The sequence below is a fragment of the Athene cunicularia genome, assembly GCF_003259725.1.
Source record: "Athene cunicularia isolate RWA chromosome Z unlocalized genomic scaffold, athCun1 chrZ_part2, whole genome shotgun sequence".
Lineage (NCBI taxonomy): Eukaryota > Metazoa > Chordata > Aves > Strigiformes > Strigidae > Athene > Athene cunicularia.
Window position 1 is genome coordinate 22835653 of NW_020799143.1, and position 19878 is coordinate 22855530.

The 19878-nt window shown below is 36.1% G+C and overlaps 1 protein-coding gene across 8 annotated transcripts in view; it reads right to left on the minus strand.

Moving 5' to 3' along the window:
* Positions 1-19878, minus strand: part of CCDC171 (coiled-coil domain containing 171) — a 147977-nt gene that overhangs the window by 43323 nt on the left and 84776 nt on the right. For all 8 annotated transcript variants that reach the window (XM_026866311.1, XM_026866313.1, XM_026866312.1 and 5 more), the window contains 3 exons: positions 16177-16322; positions 13156-13210; positions 267-398 (listed from right to left, as the gene is read on the minus strand). In XM_026866311.1, coding sequence (XP_026722112.1) covers positions 267-398; positions 13156-13210; positions 16177-16322 — 333 coding nt within the window. The remainder of the gene's footprint in view (positions 1-266; positions 399-13155; positions 13211-16176; positions 16323-19878) is intronic.

The window sequence follows — 19878 nt, forward strand, 5'->3', positions numbered from 1 at the left end:
AAGGGGGGTAGGATAAAGTAATATTATTTTTCAAATATAACATTTGCCTTTTTCTGTGGTCATATTCCTGTCATTTAACACTGTAACTGCAAAATCAAAAGTTCACATCATTCTGATATTTATTATTAAAATAATTTCTCTTTCAACTGTTTACTGCAGTCATTTTGAAGCTTTTTGTTCTCCACACATTCAGAGCAGTCTTGCTTCTTGTTCTATCTCAGATGCAAAAAAGGAAAAAAAGAAACAAGATTATTGTAGACTCTAACCTGAAATGCTACAACCTCTGGCCTGCCCTTCAGCCCTTCTACTGCAAAGGTCTCTAGGTACAGTTTGGGTAGCTGCAGGGTGAAGTCATTCCTGGTTGCCGCAGTCCGTGACAGCAAGGTCTGATCTCTGACCTAAAGGGAAAAAAACAGCATCAATGGTAATTCCCCTTCAGACACATTAACTGGGATGAACTGGGTCCCCTTGAGCCCACTGAGTGGACTTGCATTGATCGCTGGACCTGAAATCCATGAATAAATTTAGGACTAATTGATTTTTCGTTGCAAATAAATCTCTAATTCAGAGTGCTGGGAGAGAATGTTAAGAAGAAAAAGCATCTTCTCCTGGTCTGAAATGAGAAGGAAAGAAGTGATACTAAGGGCTCACAAGCCCACCTGGTATGTACCTTTCACAGATCTGCCCCCTGTAAAAACCTTTTAAGAAAACAAATAGTAATTGTCCTTCTGACTCAAATATCAGCTATGAAATTAAAAAGTTCGTGTGATCATACAAACAAGAAGCTGGCATGTGAGTTCTGTCTACTGTAGGGAGATCATATCAGTCCTCCACAATAAGGTTCATTTAATATCAATTCAGTTAAGCCCCAGATTAAAATGAATAATCCTCAAACAAAGCAAAACAAACCAACCTGTAGCTCTGCAATTAACACAAGGAGAAAAAAATCCCAAATCAACCCTGATACTAGATTTCTTATTGTGGACTCACTGTAAGAAATAATGTACTAATTGGCATTAATCAACTTTTACACAGTTTCTAACTACGCCAATTTGGAGTGGGAAATGCTACAATTTGCACAAAATTCAGACAGTTTGATATTTAGCTAGTTTTGCAGGCAGTCTGAAACGAAAGGATATTATAACAAAACCCCCAAGCAGTATCAATGTCATTTCTACATATGGCCGCAAACATAACCACAGGCCGTTGGTGTCACAGTGCCACCTGCTGACTAAGCGAGAAACTGGTTTTAATTTAGACTAACTCGCGTGCCTTCAGTGACACAAACGCGTAAGTAAAACAGAGCGATGTAAATTGATTAACGCTTTTGTTTTTAAACACAGACTTACTAGTGTTGCACAAGAGAATATTGTTATAATTGTTAAAAATGTAACATTTTCCCACATATCACAACATGTAATTAGTCCATCAGCATGAATGTGAAATTACACATATTTAACACATAACTTCCCTGGACACATCACTTACATTCATATACCATATGCTGCCACACACCCAGTTTTCATTCTATTTAATACAAAAATTATAATTTTCACCTCCAGGAGATCCCAGTAGTCAGATTAGATTCTAATACAGATGGATAGACACACATACAAATATATATTAGTACAACTGAATAGATGAAATGCATTCATTTGGCATAGACTGTATCTGTTGAGTAGCAATAGCTAGTACTGCAAAATAATTTACTGTCTTTAACAACAATATATAGTCTAATACTAAACCATATACTAAATATATACTACATATAAATCAATAGATATACCATTCGCTAAATACTATTTGAAATACATATCAGTTCTTAAGAGACTCCCTTGCCCAAAAGAACTCACCAAACATGAATTAAAACATAGGCTCATTCATTTTAAATCCCAGATTACTTTTTTGTAACCACTTACAAAATTAGATTTTTGTAAAATGTTGATTATGAGTTAACATATTTCAAACAATAGCCCAGCCTTTGAAATCTGCTCTGATTGAAAGAAGTATGCATGTGTAAATCTACTGATACAAAGAAGAAAAGATTTTATTTTATTCATTGCTCTGTTCTGTGGGAATAGGGAGTCTTACATTTCCCAAGTTGACCTAAGAATTCCTGTCAATACCTGTGGCTGCCAAACATATGCACTATGATGCAATTTTTATAACAGGAAAGGTCCTCTACACGTTTTTTGCACACATCATGCACTAGGTTCAGGATATACAGTCCTGTGGAACAAACATACTCTCTAGAGTGTTCTGTCAGCATGTGTAATTCCAGTCAGATGTTAACCTTGCTGAATATAACAAAATGCGTTACTTTAAATACACACACACATATAGATACACACACATACATACACTTGATTAACATTTTTATAGCTTTTATATCCCAACTTTTCAGTGTCTTTGCTGCCAGTATGCACACAGATAAAAGAAAACATTAATGTGGATTAAGGTACTAAGAATTTATCAACATCAAACCACCAGTGTTTTGCCTTCTACCCTTCTGAACTATAGTCAATAGATCTAAATATTTTACTGCACCCTGGCCAATTCATTGTTTGATGTTTAAAAACTCACCCAGAATCAAAGAAAATTTATTAAATTTCAGCCCCCAAATGAGATACTATTAGCTTTGAAAGTCAAGTTTAACCACGATATTGATGATTCTCTTTTTTCTGTGACAAAATTCACAAGGGAAATCTCTGTGTCAAAGTACAAAAGCAGATTGCTAATACTAGGGGGGAAAAAAAACAATGTATAAGCAATGTAGGTATAATACACACACAATACAGTAAGTGGAAGTCCTTTTAACCCTAATAGTTTCAAACTCTCCAATACTGAGGCCTGACACTCACTAAACAACAAAATACAAAAGCCATTTTTTAAAATGTCTGAATTGTGTAAACATATGCCATTAATACGACTGCACCAGAAAAGTATGTATTAGCTCCTGGTATTTGATATGAAGATTCACAGCTAAAAAAACAAGCCCCAAAATTTTATGTTTGTAAATACTCAGATCATAAAGAGTGAATCTCATTATGAACATGCATACACAGAAAGAGAAAATTAAGCTAGAGTTTTCCTTTGAAAAATACTCAAAGGGTTCGGGAAAAATCATCAGAACAAAAAACTGGGCACATACTATACAAATATTATTACATTTTTTCACTAAATGTGAAAAAAGTCTTCAAGTTGGCTCCTATTCACAGAATGGAGAGCTATAATAGTCATGACCGGCATGGAATCACCCTGGATAGGCTGTATTACATGAAATTTTAGTTAAGAACACTTCCTGGCTATTTGCTTTTTGAGAACTAGAAGGATAATGACAAAAGTTGGGAGAGTGATTATTTTCTCATTCTCTAAGAAGCACAATACTCACATACACACTTACATTACAGAACTACCAAGCAAAGGTAAAACTGGTAATTTTATTTAAGAAAAACTTTTTTTTTTTTTTTTTTTTTGCACCTTGACAGAGAGGGAAACCATCCTATGTAGTTAAGCCTTATGATGCAAGTTTCAGGACTTTTTTGTGTTTAATGACAATTATTTTTCTCCACATGAAATCTAAAGCAAGGCACCTGAGAGGTCTCCTTAGGCTACAGTCCTAATGCTATAATCTAAAAAAACCTTATAATTTAATCAGGCTTATTGCAATGATAAAAAATTTCTACTTCCCTATACTCAAAATTAGTAAGAGGGAAAAAAATAAAAGTATCTATATCCAATGCTAGTGAAGATTTTGGATATTTCTGATTTCAGTAAACATAATTTTGGCCGAGAACACAAAAGTTACAAGAGCAATTTTATATGGAGCATAGTAAGTACTGTAACAGTGGGCTGCTAAGTACGAACATTAGATTTTTCAGTTTTGCTGAGATACTGTCTGAAAACAGGCAGAATCACAAACAGATCCACATAACTCTACTACAATACTCAAAACATTTTTAAACAAAGGAGTATAGTGACTTATGACAGTGTTTAACTTATTAATTGAGAGCAACATAGCAGACAACACTATAGCCACTCAATTTAAAATCAATAAAGTACTGATGAATTCAGATCAAAGCTGAAACTGAATAATAAACTGTAGTTACAATATTGACTGAACCAAGGTGTAGAATTTGATGGGCTAATTCTACATGTCCAAAAATAATACTAAAAAGTCTCTGCTGATTAGAAATAACAGTAATTTTGTCTACAGTCCACTTCTGTGCTCACTTTGTTTTCCCTCCACACAGTTTGAGCTGGTATGTCTAGTTATGCCAGTAGAGACAGTACCAAACGCTACCAAGTTGTAAATGGTAATAATATGTGCTTACCCTCCCTAATGTCTTTGTGCCCGGTTACTGTCTGACTGGTACAATAAAACTGAGATTTTTAGTTCCTTATTTTGGGCCTAATCCAATGCTTTCTTTTGGTGAAAAGAAAGTAAGATTGTTTAGGATATAAACTTCACTATGTAAACTATATAGGAGAACCTTTCATAAATTCAAAGGGCACCAATTCCACATAAAAAATAGTACCCAGAAATAAAAAACTTTGGGCTTATTTTACTTTCATTTCCTACTACTACTTTTAATAGCAATCATCTTAAACAGTGGAACAAAAACAATGATGCAGTGATCTGGCGATAAGTGAATGGCAAACAATGATTTAGTCTGCTTGACTCTGAGATGACCATATTGCTGAGATAACAGAAGCTACAAATATGTCATGCCAATCATGCTAAAAAAGTGCAAGCAAAATGGTTTCTAGCACACTGTTACATTCTGCATGTGGCATATAATTAACAAAAATGTTCTGAGAACTTTTTAACATAGGAGGCGGCAGTTTGAATACAAACCACATCTTAGTCTTAACCACACTCTTGTAAATATGTGGCTGATTTAGCTGCGTAATATCCATACCTCCAGGGCAGCATGTAGAATCAAGGACATATTGCAGAAATCAAGGACACACACACATCTACTGATCATGGTCTTTCACCTTCTTAAATGAGAAGCACTTTAAGATAATTAAGTTATACAGTAACTCATTTGCATAGGGAAGTCTTTGTTACCGTGGCACAAATGATCATGGAACTAAAGATAATAATAAAGTATATACACTGGTGGACAGAATTAAACCTTCATGATTTTTTAGGTTTAGTTATGGACTGTTGATGTTCTCTTACTCTATACTATAAAATACAAGTGAATATACACGAAGGAATCTGCACCAACAATAGTACTGAATAGTGTTGATAACCAGTTATTCAAATAAGTTGCCAATAGAGATGATCTTTCTAAGGATATATCCTTAAACTGTCATTACTGAGTATAGGCTCTCTAGAAAACAGGGATCACACCTGAAGTGTTAGTTTTTTAAGGGAGTATACAGACCCCAAAAGATCTGCTGAAGGATTTGCCACCTGTGACATTTGAAGAAGTATATACCACAGCACTCTTTCGGTCCCAAAAGACAATCTGTTAGTATCTGTTGCTCATAAACACCAGTCTGAGTCTGCTTCGAAAATAAGAAAATAGTGTATGTCACTGAATTTTATTGAATGAGGGCCTATATAATCATGAACACAATATTTTCCATCAGGGTCTTTCAACAGTCAAGGATTGCTCCAGAACTAGAGAGACTGCATTGCTTAAACTGAAGGCACTTTAAATCAGACATCCAAAAACTGGAAAACTACAGCCACAATTAGAGAGTGAAACAGCTGAAGAATGATGTTGGGAATTAAACCAGTCAGTTGACCTGCAAAAAAAAAACCCTCAAAGACTTTTTGCCTTCCCCCCCCACCAAGAACAAACTCAACTACACCAAATCACAACATATCTTGTTTAGACAAAATAGTGCCTTGTAGAAGGGAAAGGGAAAAAGAGCTACATGATACAGTTGAATGGATACTTGTTATATAGCCATCACAGTTAGTTTTGAGTACTTATTAAAGGCCAACAGATCACTGCATACTCTTTCATCAAAAGAAGGAATACATCCTCAAACCCAAGGGTCTGATGACTGTTGATAGTGGAGGTTTTAAACAACACTTGCACATACCCTGCTGTAGGTGGCCAAATATGAACGTAATTTGGTATAGCAAATCTTTCACTTACTTAAAAATCTACTAAAAATTTCTGTATTAGCATGTGATTTATTGACTACCCTTTTTGACTACCGCCACACAAATCTGTGTTTAATTACAATACAAGATATTTCACAGGTGTTTTTTAAAAGAACATTAATTACTGCATAACAGCATTTGTGTAAGGAGGCATATCTCATATAACTGATGCTTTGGGTATGACTGCCTTTTGTTTTGGGTTGGTTGGTTGGCTTTGGGGTTTTTTTGTTGGGTTTTTTTGAAAGACTAATCAAGATTCCGGAAATTAATTCTCCAAGTAGAATACCATCCCAGGCTCACCTATAAGCTTAATTCAAGCTTTCTCATATTAATACACACAAACACACACTCCATGCTCTGTTGAATAAGATGTTAATTTGATCCAGAGTTGTTTTTTGCAGACATTGACCACTGCACCTAAGCTTCGCTGTAGTTGCAGGATGTGCACTATAATACATCCCCTATGAATGGATTTCAGTGACCTTGGGCTGAAAATGAACCTATGTCTAGAGAAAATAATAGTTTATGTATTCAGTAATTCCACAATTCTCCAAGCAAGGATTTCTCCTTACTGAAGGCAAACTACACAAAAGTATTTAGCCATTAAAAAAAAAACAAAAACAAAAAAACAAACAACAAAAGACAAAGACGACAAATGCACCCTGAAATTAGTTATTTAGATATGTCTAAATTGAGAACAGTTAAGCACATGGATATGACATTCGGCAATGTCTTCGCTTTAGTTTGTCAAGGTTTTTAAATCCCTCTTGAGCTGGAGTACCATTTTTAGCTTGGCTAGGTCAGAATGACACTGAACAATATGAGTGATGACACACTAGACAGCTATATGGACAGAGTTGTCATCAGCAAGCCAGCTGTGCTAACACCTGTATGTCCTGCACAACCGATCTTTAGGAACAAGGATCAAGAAAGTCAGATTACTAGGGAGTGAAACAGAAGTAATTCATAAAACACTGAAATGAAGACGTGCTAATTTGAGACAGAGGAGGGGCAAAAATAATCTTTTACTGCATTTTTTTCTTATCACAGAGAAACAATAGCTTGTTTCCTACTATAAACTTCTTACACCAGTCATTTAGAATTTTAATATTCTAACTGGGTTTTCTTTGTGATTTTATTGCATGTACATATACACACTGTTTCAACAGGCTTGTGATAGGGTCAATTTAGAACAATGAAGGACCACAGTGATGAATAGACCCTAAACGCACAGACACAAGTAGGCTTTATTCTGTTAACGTGTTTAAATACTCAAAAGAAACAGCTCTGGGAGTGACATTAGGCTAGGGAAAAATCTTCAGGCTGAGGTCTTGTAACACAAGAGCTTTACTAAGATAACTAAATAATATGATGGAGTATAAATCCCAGTTAATTCAAGAAACATAGCTGATCAGTACACCTAAAAGTATCAGGTCACACCTACTGAAGTCTGATTCTGGTAGCCACCTTAAGCCTCATAACTCTTCTGTTTTTATAAAGCCTGATCAATTTGTGGTCTTCTTGCTGGAACTAAGAGTTAATGCCACTTATACAGAGTGTTTTTACTGATACAGTCACTTGTATGTGGACTTAAACCCCTTTTAAATTAATTTCTTGCAGGCCATAAAACAACTATCGTAAGGAAATGCATTTTATTGTTGTGGACCACATCAGAAACAGCAATGTAATGCTACAACGTTACTAATTCTCAAGTCTTCAATGGTCTCAGCCCATCTCCAACGGTCTCTTAGTCCTGTATTAAAGATCTCATTAAACTGGATAAGGAAAGATACTTTTGTCTTTGTATTTTACAAGTATGTAACAGGATGGATTGTATGTAACAGAATGTATTGTACAGTGTTCAGACTTTTTTCAACTGATAGAACTGTGAGGTTCAAATCTCATGCACAGACAGTTTCAGGACATTTCAGAGAAGACAGCTGAGATGGAAATGGAGCAGCGGTGAGGCAATGAAACACAATGGTGGAAGGATTTCAAGGTACAACCACTGAGGGGTCTGCATGGAAGCTGTTCTGCCAGCTGGCATATGAACCTTTCAGTCAGCAGAAATGAAGTGCATTACAGAAGTGGATGAAGAAGAATTTTTCTGAACAAGTGCCAGAAGCACACTGCTTTGATCCCTGAACTGTCACAAAATGTCAGAATGAGTAGGTCGCTAACTGGTATTGGGGAAAAAAAATATGGGAGGGGTGAGAGGTTTTATGTGTTTGTTACTGACTCATTATCACAGCTCATCAGCTTCACTGAGTAGTGGGTAACAGTCTAAGCTTGTGAAGACACAGTATTTTATTAACCTGTTAAAATAGCCAAATCCTAAGCAAAGCGGCCTGGGACAGGCTGAAAACTCTGCCAGCCCATAAAGCTTGTCAAGACTTTAATAGTTAAGAGTACAAGGGGCAACAGAAACAATTTTCTGTCTCTGTATAGGCCGACTCACTGGGATGACTCCCCATGGTGGTGTTTTGCATAGGCAGAGTTTAGAGAAGAGGGATTTAAGGAGGCTGAAGAAGTAGTGGTACTGGCAGTAGACGCTGCTGCACAGTCTCTCTGGGCAGAGACCAGGGCTGTCCCATGCTGGACACAACAGCTGACCCACCACAGGGCATGGCTGAGGCCCTCAGCCAAGCTGGGAGCCCCTCTGTGCAAATGTATTTAAGAAAAGGCAAAAACCACCACACAGGTAGAGGAGGATGGAAGAAAAAGAGTGAGAAACAGCTCTGTGAACACCAATGTCAGAAAAGAAGTTGGGAATGGAGTAGGGGCAGGGGAAGTGCTTGAGGCACTAGATCTGGTATTTCCCTGCAGCTCACAGAGAGGACCATGCTGGAGCACATGACCACACTGTAGCTCATGCAGGACCCCATGCCAAAGCAGGTGAACAGCTCTGCTGAACATGTTCCTGAAGGAACATGAACTTCTCAGAAGTCCATGGATAACATATGCAGGAGCAGATACTCTTGAAGGACTGCTGCCCATGTGGAAAGCCCACACTGGAGTAGGGAAACAGCAGGAGGAGAAAGCAGCAGCTGAGAGGAGTTGTTACAGACTGACTGCAATTCCATGCCCTTCATCCCCCTGTGCCTCAAAGCATGGACAGAGGAGTCAGGAGTGAAGTTGAGACTAAAAGGCAGGAGGATGCTAATTATTTTGTTCCTCACTATCCAAATCTATTTTAATAAATAAATCACTTTCCTCATGTCAACTCTGTTTTACCTGTGACAGTAACTAGGTATGCAATCTCCCTGTCTATATCCCAATGAACAAATGTTCTCATCCTATTTTGTCCTCCTGTCCTGTTAAGGGGGAGTGAGAACAGCTGGGTGGGCATCTGGCTGCTGGCCAAGGATAACCCACCACAAGCACTCAAACTGAGAAACAATACAAAGGGAAAGCTGAAGACTTTAGCAGAGAGAGTGTAAAGTGATTTCTTCCACTGATGGGATTACTGAAACTAATAAATCATTAACTAACAAATTTTAAAGAATCTAGTTGTATCAAATGAACTGATTTAAGGTCTCTTGCTCTGTTTGTGCCAATGTGACATTAAGAAGTACAGAAGAAATTAATAACTAAATACGGTTTATCAACAAGTACAATAAGGGTATATTTTTAACAAAAATAACTTCTGAACATATTTTTGAGAGGGAAGTGTTTCAAGAAATAATTTATTTTTCATATATAAAAGCAGGACTGCAGATGGGTTTTAAAATAAGACATTTACTTAAAGGCTTTGTCTCTTGATCAGAAGATTTTAAGAAAACTCTTTATGTCTGAACTTCAAGCAGATGGAATTTCTTATAAAAACTCTTTTAGTAAAAATTACTTTCTTTCTGTTACCATTTTGCATCTTAGGTGGGCTTTTTTTTTCTTTTCCCCCAAAGGAACTGGTCAAGTCATGGTCACAGGTTCTGTAAGTAGCCAATGTTTAAAACTGTTCTACTTTGCTAAGTTTTTCAGTTTAAGGATATCTAATAGATTCTAGGGAAGAAAAACAACAACAAAATCATATCGATTTTCCAAACCTAGATTTTTTTAAAAATTCAACTATTACCTTTTGGTCATCTATAATATTATAAGAATAAAACTGTACCAAACCAAAATAATCCTGAGGTCCTCTGTTTGCCCTTGGTGGTGTATTTTTTACATTTGGTAAAACATTTGCTTTGCACTTTGATATTTGTCTTCAATATTTAGATGGTATAAAACCAAGAGAGATCTCTTATTTTAATGGTATCAGGAACTCTTGTGCAAATAATCCAGCTCCAGGAGTCAGATGAAGATAGCTAATATGACAAGACCCAGGACAAGACAAAAAATAACCTTCTAAAGTATATCTTGCAGGTTATGAAGCTGCTAAAAGTATTTTCTCTCATAATATAGCACATTCTAATGCTCTTCAGCATTTATGCTTCATAAATATTCATGATTATTTAAAAAGGTAGTTCTGAAATGGTCTTAAAAGAATCATTCTTGGCACAAGCATGACCAAGAACTTGTTGACAAATGTATGATTCTAGATTTTCCATCCAGTCACAGGGTGAGCATTAACTGTTGTAAATGATCCCTTGTCTAGAGCTGTATCAGAAGAACGCAGAGAGATTGCCTCCCTCACCTCTGCTGCTTCTTGCTTTGTTTGCTGAACGTTACACCCAAGTATTACCAAAGGCAGATGATCTAGTACCTATATTGCTGCCTTCTGGAATTCTTGTAGTGGCAAGAGTACAGAAAAGAATGAGGTTGCTTTAACAGATATCAGTGTATATCCTTTTATCCCAAGTATAACTAAGATTACTAAGGATGTCTGTAAAATCCCTCTGAGCGCTACAGGCAAAAATTCAGCATTATGCACTGATAACAAGATCCTGCAAGTGATGCAGCGGAATTTTGTGGATATTTGCTCACAAATACTTCAATGTAGAAATACAATGTTTAATTTCAAACTGCCATAAATATATCTGCAGCTAATAGCAGTACCTGTTCTAAACTTTATCCATTTTCTTTTATTTTTTTAAAACAAAACCAGATCCCAGAATTTTTATGGGGGGAAAAGGAGGCTTTCGGTTCCTTTACTAGTATTTTATCTACTTCATCATGTTCTAATGTTTCACTGTGAGAGAAAACCTTCAAGAAAATAGTGTAAACTTGACAATTTACACATAAGCCGTGTTCATTAATGTTAGATAATTAGCTACCATTATTATGTAGGGTTTACATTTCAGATATTTCCCAAAGATCAATAATTTCCCTTTGTTTTTCTAGGAGAAATGATATGTAAAATTATGAATGATTTACAATTAATTCTTTTTAGTTCCTGCTGAAAGGTGCATCCTGACATTTATAATTCTTATATTTTCCTCATTCTTTAGGTTGACAAACCAGAAAGGATAAATTACTCTGCTACTCAACAGAACTAAGAAGCAGATATGGCAACTAAAATTCCAAAAGATGGCAGTTTCTTGATCCATTCACTGCATCAGGATAATCAGTACTAGGCATGTGACCTTCCCTATAACCTTTCCCCAAACATTTCGATCCTTGTACATATACAGTACTGTCTTCTAAATCAAAATGTAAACTTTCAATCCAAAACAATAAATTCTCAAGGCTAAGGGCATTACACATACATGTTGCTGTAAAACCAGCACTTTCTGCATTATAGATTAACAAAGCTTAAAATAAGCCAGTATGAAGAAGATGGGGACACAAAGGAAGACGTTATCTATCAGCACAGTTCGCTGTAGCTAAAACAGTTTAGGTCACTTTTTGTGAAGATTAAAAGCAAAGAGAAACTTGAAAAAAGTATCTGAAAATTAAATTAACAGCAGTTTATGTGGATGCACAGAAATTAAAATAAGGATAGATTCCCATGCTTCTGGGAATTCAAGATGTGATATTGGAAACAAACACTCCAAGGTAATAAAAACACTTCTTTTGCTCTGTGTTGCTCTGGACTAAAAACAGTTATAGAAGAACAAGCCACTAGAGTTACAAACAGCACTTTTCCCCCAATAATTAATATATACAGCTTTGCTGGACCTTCAAAGAATACTGTATCAGCACAAAATAGTACAAGTCCAAGACAATTTAAGATTATTACTCAACTTAAAAAAAGTTGTAAAAAAATATCATGGAAGTTTTTGATTACAGATTAATACTTACCATCTTTTCCGACCATGTATCAAAGATTAAAGTAGCATACACAAAGCCAAATATCTTATAGCCACCATGTATGTGACCTCACCAGATGACCTCTGCCTTGCTCAGTAGAGTCAGTTAACTCAGCAATTATGAATTGTTTGGATGATCAATAGTCTTCACTTGTGTCCTGGTTCAACCAGGATAGAGTAAAGTTTTCCCCAGCAGAGAGAGAGGGGGAAGGGATCTCCAGCCGGGTTATTCATACCATGCTGGCGTCAGGTCCAGGGGCGGAGCCTTTTTACCTTTCACTTCTGTTTTTGGTTTTTGCCATACACAGGGTGAGTTTGCTCCTTGATCATTTAGTGGTATTTCTCTGTATATCTTTTGTCTTGTTCACTGTTATTGCTGTTGATTGTTGTGACCCATTGATACTGTTGTTATTCAGATTGCTCTATCACTCTGTTGTATTAAATTTCTTGTTATTTTAGCCGGGGTCTGTGTTTAACTTCCAACTCGACTGGCGTGGGTGGGGGAGGGGCAACGGCAACGTGTTGTCTCATCCCAGCAAGGATTAAACCTTGCACAACTTGGTAACCAGAAATAGTGCTCAGTGATTGAGGGAACAAAGGTTAATTTTGTAGTAAGTTTTACATTAAAAATAATAAGTCCATGTACTACAAATTTCTATTTTATTTCACTAAATACGAATAGGTTTTGGAAATAAAAAAAGTTGAAGGTGGAAACTTAAACTAAGAAAAGGAAGTGGCTTTATAACTTCTACTCCACTCCTTCCCTGAGAACGAGCAGCTGTAAAACCTTGATGTGTTTGGAAATAAAAATGCAGAGGAAACACTTTAAATGCTTACCTTATGAAGAGTGGCTTCCACAGATTTCATATAACTAATAATCAATTCTTTGTCTCTGTTACAAGAGAAAATAAACCAGAGTAGTTAATAGAACTGAAGCTCTGCTGATGTAGAAATTAACTTTCTGCTACTTTATAACCATCATGTCTTGAAAAATACTTGTTGATAACTCAAACTGTTATGTTTGTAACTCCTTTTCATATCTCCAATAAAAACCCTAAAAAATAGTTCATGGACCACTGTTTGGCACATTTCCATACAAAAGATGCTTCTACTGTGTATAAGCAGTTAAACTAGCTGTATTTATAGGCATATCAATGAACAACTATCATGTTCTTGGAGAAGAAATATGCAGTCTTATATAAAAAGGGCATGCTGAATGGAGTCCTGGCTCTAGCAGGAAGAGATTACACTCTCATACTGGAAAACAGTGACAAACTCTATGTTCTTCATAAATTACAGGGGCCTAACAACTATGTCCTTATATGCATATAAATCTTCCTGTCTTCTCTGAACCTGAATATTCCACTGGTCCTTTTCCAAAACACGTACAGTCAAGGAACCTATCCTTACAACACAGAAGTTTAGAGAATGAAATACTACTCTCATGCCTTTTTGTAGATTAGGGCCTCCGTAAGAAAAACAGCTTTAATGAGTCATGCTGCCATAAAAACGTTGGTCTCATCTGATGCATTGACAGAAATGGAAATAAAGTTGCATAATACCATATGACTAAGGGGAACAGGACAGGGTGACCAGCAAAACACAGGAGGAAATCAAATGGAATCTATGCCAGAAGAGCTGATAGATCTTAATGTTCCAGGACTGTCATTTACTTTGCCAGCTATGTAAATATGGTGTGATGACCACTGCTTCCTCATTTCTTGATTCATAATATCTGAACAGCAAATAGAGGAAGGTGGCCAGAAATGTGGGATTGACTTTTACATTCCTAGTAAAGCTGTCACGGATTTTTCTCTTTTCAGTATCCTGCCCTTCTTTGGACTAGATTGACAAGGATGTGATGTTCACCTTCTCTGCTGGCCTCATTTATGAAGCAACTGCTATTTGGATGGGTGAAGACAGTTCAAGAGAGACAGTTCAACACCATTAATTTCTAACTTAGTTACTGACACAGAAGTCAGTCAGTTCCTTGCATATTCTCCAGTGTTCATCATAAAAACGGAAAGTACGTTTAGATGGAATTTGAGACCCAGGTTAATAGGTGGTCCTTGCGTTTTTATTTTTGAGAACAGCAAACCCTCTGACTGTGATTGATTATTATCTTAAATAACATCTTAAAACAGAAGTCTGGTAATATTTGTTTATAGCACCTAGGAAAAAAGTTTAAATAATTAACCTATTGCACTCCTATGACATGTCAGGATCCACATTTTATTCAATCTTTATTTCATATATTCATGAACTCCTACAGGTGTAAGGGAAATTGGAATTGGATCACAGAACTATTCTTTAGGATTATTATCCAGAAACGTAGTTCAGGCATGAGGAACATGGTTCACATCACCTTTTACACAATAGCTGGGGTGGTTTGATAGCTTCTGCCTAGCAGAGAAATGACCAAAAGGCTACTAAACTTCTGTCAAGTTCATTGCTATAAGACACTTATTTATACTGATTCCTACTCTGGAGGAAAGCGGAACAGAACTGCTGGCCACCACTGCATGAAAATCAAGATTGCCATTCTCAGAATGAGCCAGCCATCTTGCTATCCTTTAAAGCTGTACAAAAGATTAGGAAAGACAGACATCCATGCACTGCTTACAATCACTCCAATTATGGAAAAGGTAGCAACATAAGATTCTCCGTACAAAAGTAAAGTCTATCTCACCTACTTTGTTTATACATTGCAAATGTAAAAAAAGACCTGTTATGAAGGTTGGTAAAACAACAAATGGTATGTTTTTTTCTTTTGTCAATATTCAACTGCTATATACAGAAATAAAACCAATTTTAAAACCACGTTAAAATAGCCTTTTCTGAATATAAGAAGGGCCACAGGGAGCGATCTTTACTAGAGTGCATAAAATAAGTTGGGGCAGGGTAGAAAGGAGCAACCTTCCTAGAACAAATCCTTCCTCAGGTCATATCTGCTTTAATACACTCATACCAAATAACATTCGTCATTTTAATTAGCTTGTTAAACATTTCAATGATAACTAAATTACATTATTTCACTTGTGCATAAAACCCTTAAAGCTTCTAAGCTATTGTTCTTCAGAGGTCTAATGTATTCTGGGTATAATGAGAAATTTAAATTTGAAATTAAACTTTTTTAAAAAACCTTAGCTGTGGACCAACAATATTTAAAGTACCTACTACAATAAGAGTAACATGTAACAGAGTCTGCAAAGATTTATCTTTTTATCTGACTATATGACTGTAAGAGTTTAGTAATAATCTCATCCAAGTCATTGGAACACCTTTTGACTACCAATTTTTTCACGACTGGTCCCTGAACATTTTCTTCCCCTCTCCAGGTTGGGGTATAAAAAAGGCGTAGGTTTTATGTCTAAATTCAAACCTCTCTGAAATCACCTGAAAGATCTATTCTGTTCCACAGATAAGACTATGTTCAAATGGGTTTCAGCCCCCTTGGCAGCTAAGACCTGTCACCTAGCTGACATTTCTGCATTTATGATATAAAAAATTGTATCTCTCTATAAAAAGATGATGTGGAAATAGAGAAAACAAGCAGGCATTTCTTAAATAAACTGAGTATCAGAGATCTGCCAAAGAGATGTTGTCAAATCAGTAAGATAACTGGCAAACAAAAATGCCCATGCTATTTCAGGATCCAGAATAGGATAACTACAGAAAACATACCATAGTATCTTCAACTAACAGTTTTCTTTTTAGAAAACTATCACTGAATTTCAAAGAGACAGAAGTACTTTTGTTTTCCAGCATTATATTAGCCAGGGCTAAAACCCTGTGCATGAAAGTAAGAATTGATCTTTTGTCCGTTTTAAGTGATCTCCCCAAGGTCCCAGCGCTCACTTCACTGCCATGCAGAGGGCACTCTCTGCATCATGGATGCTCTCTTTCAGTCGACGCTTGTCCTGCTCCAGCTGGGTAAGAAGTCTATTGAGCTGACACAGAGATTGATCTTTTCTTCTCAGCTCCATCTTTGCCTCGGAGAGTCTCTGCAAGCAGACAAAAAGCAGAGTTAGTTGTCAGCCCAAATAATTAACTTCAATTTATGCCATAGGCTATTAAACAAAGTGGAAAACAGAGTAACTGTGAAGTAGATTTGGACCATTACATACTAAGATTTTATGAATTCTCTAGCAAAAACATTAACTCAGAACCCCAAGTTTTTAGAATACTGCCTTTGTACAAACATGTTTTCTAACATAAAGATACATGTACTATATTTACAAATACCAGATCTAAACACAGTGGAAATAATCAGGAGTACAGCATTAAAAAGAACAGAATATTCTCAAAACTTACTATAAAATTAACATTAAAGAACTCACAAAGAAAGGGAATAAGCAAACCAGCATTTATTTAAATATTCTGCACTATTCAGGAATTTCAAGATTAAAGACAAGAATCTAATACTCTCTTAGTGCATTGAGTGCATTTTTGCTGCAACTCTTGCTAAGAATAAATCGCTATTTTATGGTGCTTTCACTATTTTAACATTACTTTTTCAATACACAAAATAGTATGTATATTTTTTAAATGTTTCTCTCTGTCTTAGAATTAACACAACATCCTTTAAATCAATTCAGATTAATTTAATAGATGACAAATAGCACACAGAATTAATTAATACGGAATCTATCTAGTTGCTACTCCTTTCTGCTGGGATAAATCAATACTTCTACAGACTGAAGTATTAATAATGTGATTTCATAGTTTGCTAAATGTTACATTTTACTTACAACTGTTAATTGCATTTTCAGAAAGAAATTATAGTAGGTGGCTATAAACATTCTTTAAAAAATGCAAATTCCCTGACTGATTCTAAACTGATCTAGAGGGATACAGAAGGGTACACACTTGCAAGACTGAGATCTTGCACCATGTTTTCAAAATTTATGGATATGTTTTCTGCTTAAATTCTAAGAATGCTCTGTATAATCTGTACTCAGGACTACTTGACCTGGAATGTGGAACCCAGAGAATATGTATTATGCTGTGGATATGTATTAAGAACAGTATATACAAAAGACTGATAAAAATGTGGAGGGCACTGAAAACTCGACTAATCTGAAGAAGCTTCAGACCTAGCCAAGTGTCAAAAGCACTTAAAAAACCAATATGCTAGAGAAAATTTCTAGAACATAATAATGTACAGCATAAAATTGCATAATCCTGCAAAGCAAACTGAAAACTGTGGATTGTTATCTTCAAACACTTCTCAAGACAAAAAAGCAACAAGTTATTTCAACTGTATTTGGAAGACATAGCACTACTACCCGAACTGTATGTTCATCAATTTACAAAATCCAGGCTGAGATTAATCACTGCTGTAATAAAAAGAAAAAAATCAGGAGTTTATTTTAGAAACTCTAAACCCAAGAAATGCTAATATTAGTCTTGCTCAAATTACTACAGGTTGAATAACTCTATTCTGCCTCTTATGTCATTATTTTCAATGAATAATGCTGTTTTTCACCTAGAAAAAGATAAACACACAGATGTCATTCTTCCACTGCCTTATTAGCATGAAGATATCCAAAACCAAAAGTGCTGCTTTCAGAAATTCTACCCTAATGCCACAGGGAGCTATCAAAGCCCTGTCTGAACAGCTGAATTTGTGAATTGTCTAATTTTCAGAAAAATTATTTCCAAGAAACCAGATGTAGATTAATAAGAATAAAAAGAGCAGTCTTTAATTTGAGAACAAAGAACATTTCTTCCATTTATTGTGCTTACTGTTTGCTTAGTTTAGGCTAAGTCAGAATGGAGGAACAGCTCTGACAACCAAGTTGAGTCCCGCTACACACACATTCCCATCTTTTGACAAACAGAATTTATTGAACAGAGAACATCATCTCTGGTGCCAATGCTCTGTTACCCCATTTTTCCATCTGATTGAAAGATCTGTTTTTAAGATGTAGTCACAGAACTGAGCTCTGGCTGACGCAGAATAGATAATTCTGCTAATATTTTGATGCAAGCAACTTTTGATGTAGAGGCTGCTGGAACAGAGTCTGACTCCAAGATTGTAGTGGTCTAAATGAGTGAAGAAAGACAGGATAATAGGAACATTATGCATATTTATTTTGTTTTTATTAGACAGCTATCCTTCTACAGGGGCTGAAGAGTTGTCTGCTCCAGCACAAAGCTTTCATCACTGAACCAAATGGTGGAGACCCACTAGGTGCCAAAATGTTCTGGGAGCTGCTAAGCAATCTTGCTTACCAATTGCAAGCACAAGCAATAATGAGGCAATAACAGGGATGAAAGCATGAAGCCTAACTCTTTCAGAGGCATGGCCAGAAATCCACACTATCTGGTGACAGTGCAATATAGAAATTAAATCAAATATATCACTGAAGAGCTGCTTTATTATATTCAAAACTTTCACCATTATTTACAGAAATCTCCAAAGTATTCAGACTTTATCAATAACACTGCAATAACTAAGCAAAATGTAAACTGATTTTAGCACTCTAAAAACAGTTTCAGCATTCACTTGAAACTCCTTACTACTGTGGGTTAAAGTCAAGTCTTGGAAATTGTTCAAATACAGTGTGGAATATTCTAAAGTAATGGCTGCTAAGCCTCTTTTTTTTCCCTTCTTCAGATTGATCTAATTAAAACCCTTGATAAACTTTATGGACTCTAATATTTCCAGCTGAGTGACTGAAACCAAGAGGGTGTGCCTCAAGGCAGCAAGGCAACAATGATAAGCAGCAGGTTAGCCACTAATTTCTCAGCTAAGGTAGATTGTGAAAGTGTGATGTTCTGATATCCAAGAAAGTGTTCAGGAGAGAATAGGATAAATCAAGTTTAATAACTCTGCTCCTAATTGTTCCCTCAATGCTCCACTCTAATTACTTGGAGAACTCTCCTGACTGTCACCTGATATTAAGTTGTTGGAGGCTGAGTGTGGAGCACTGAGATAATCAATAAACATTTAGTGGGGAGAAGAATGAAGATCCCGTTAAGCAGTGGGAACCTGCAGCACCCAAAGCCCTTCTGCTCATGAGAAAACCTATGGGAGAGCCATAGTGATTGCAAAGCAATAATCCAAAGCACTGTTTTTAGGCCTTGAGGCCTTTAGGCAACAGTACATTTGAGAAAAAAAGGTTAACACGGTCACCCTAATTACAGCCCATTTTCACATTCTTCATATATAAGCGAAGACAAGCCAATTAGGTAGAAAGGAAGATAAGGGAAGTTTTATTTGTATACTAATTAAACCCCTGATGAAATTAAAGGAAAAACATACAGCTCTGTAATTGTGTCTGAGAAAGGTCACTTCAGGTTCAGTTATCAGAAAAGCACAGCCTTGAGATATTTCACTTAATCCACAATATAGCCCTTATTTTGCCCCCCAGGTCCTAGTATTTACAAAAATAAGAAAATTTCAAAACCTGATAATGCATTTATCTTGAAATGTTTTCTATGGACAATTACAATTGTTAGAAAGTTGAGGCTAAATATGATAAGAAGAATGAAGGTTTTAAAAGCCTACTGTGTCTGCACATAGTTCTGTGAAGATGCTGAGCTTTCACTTTC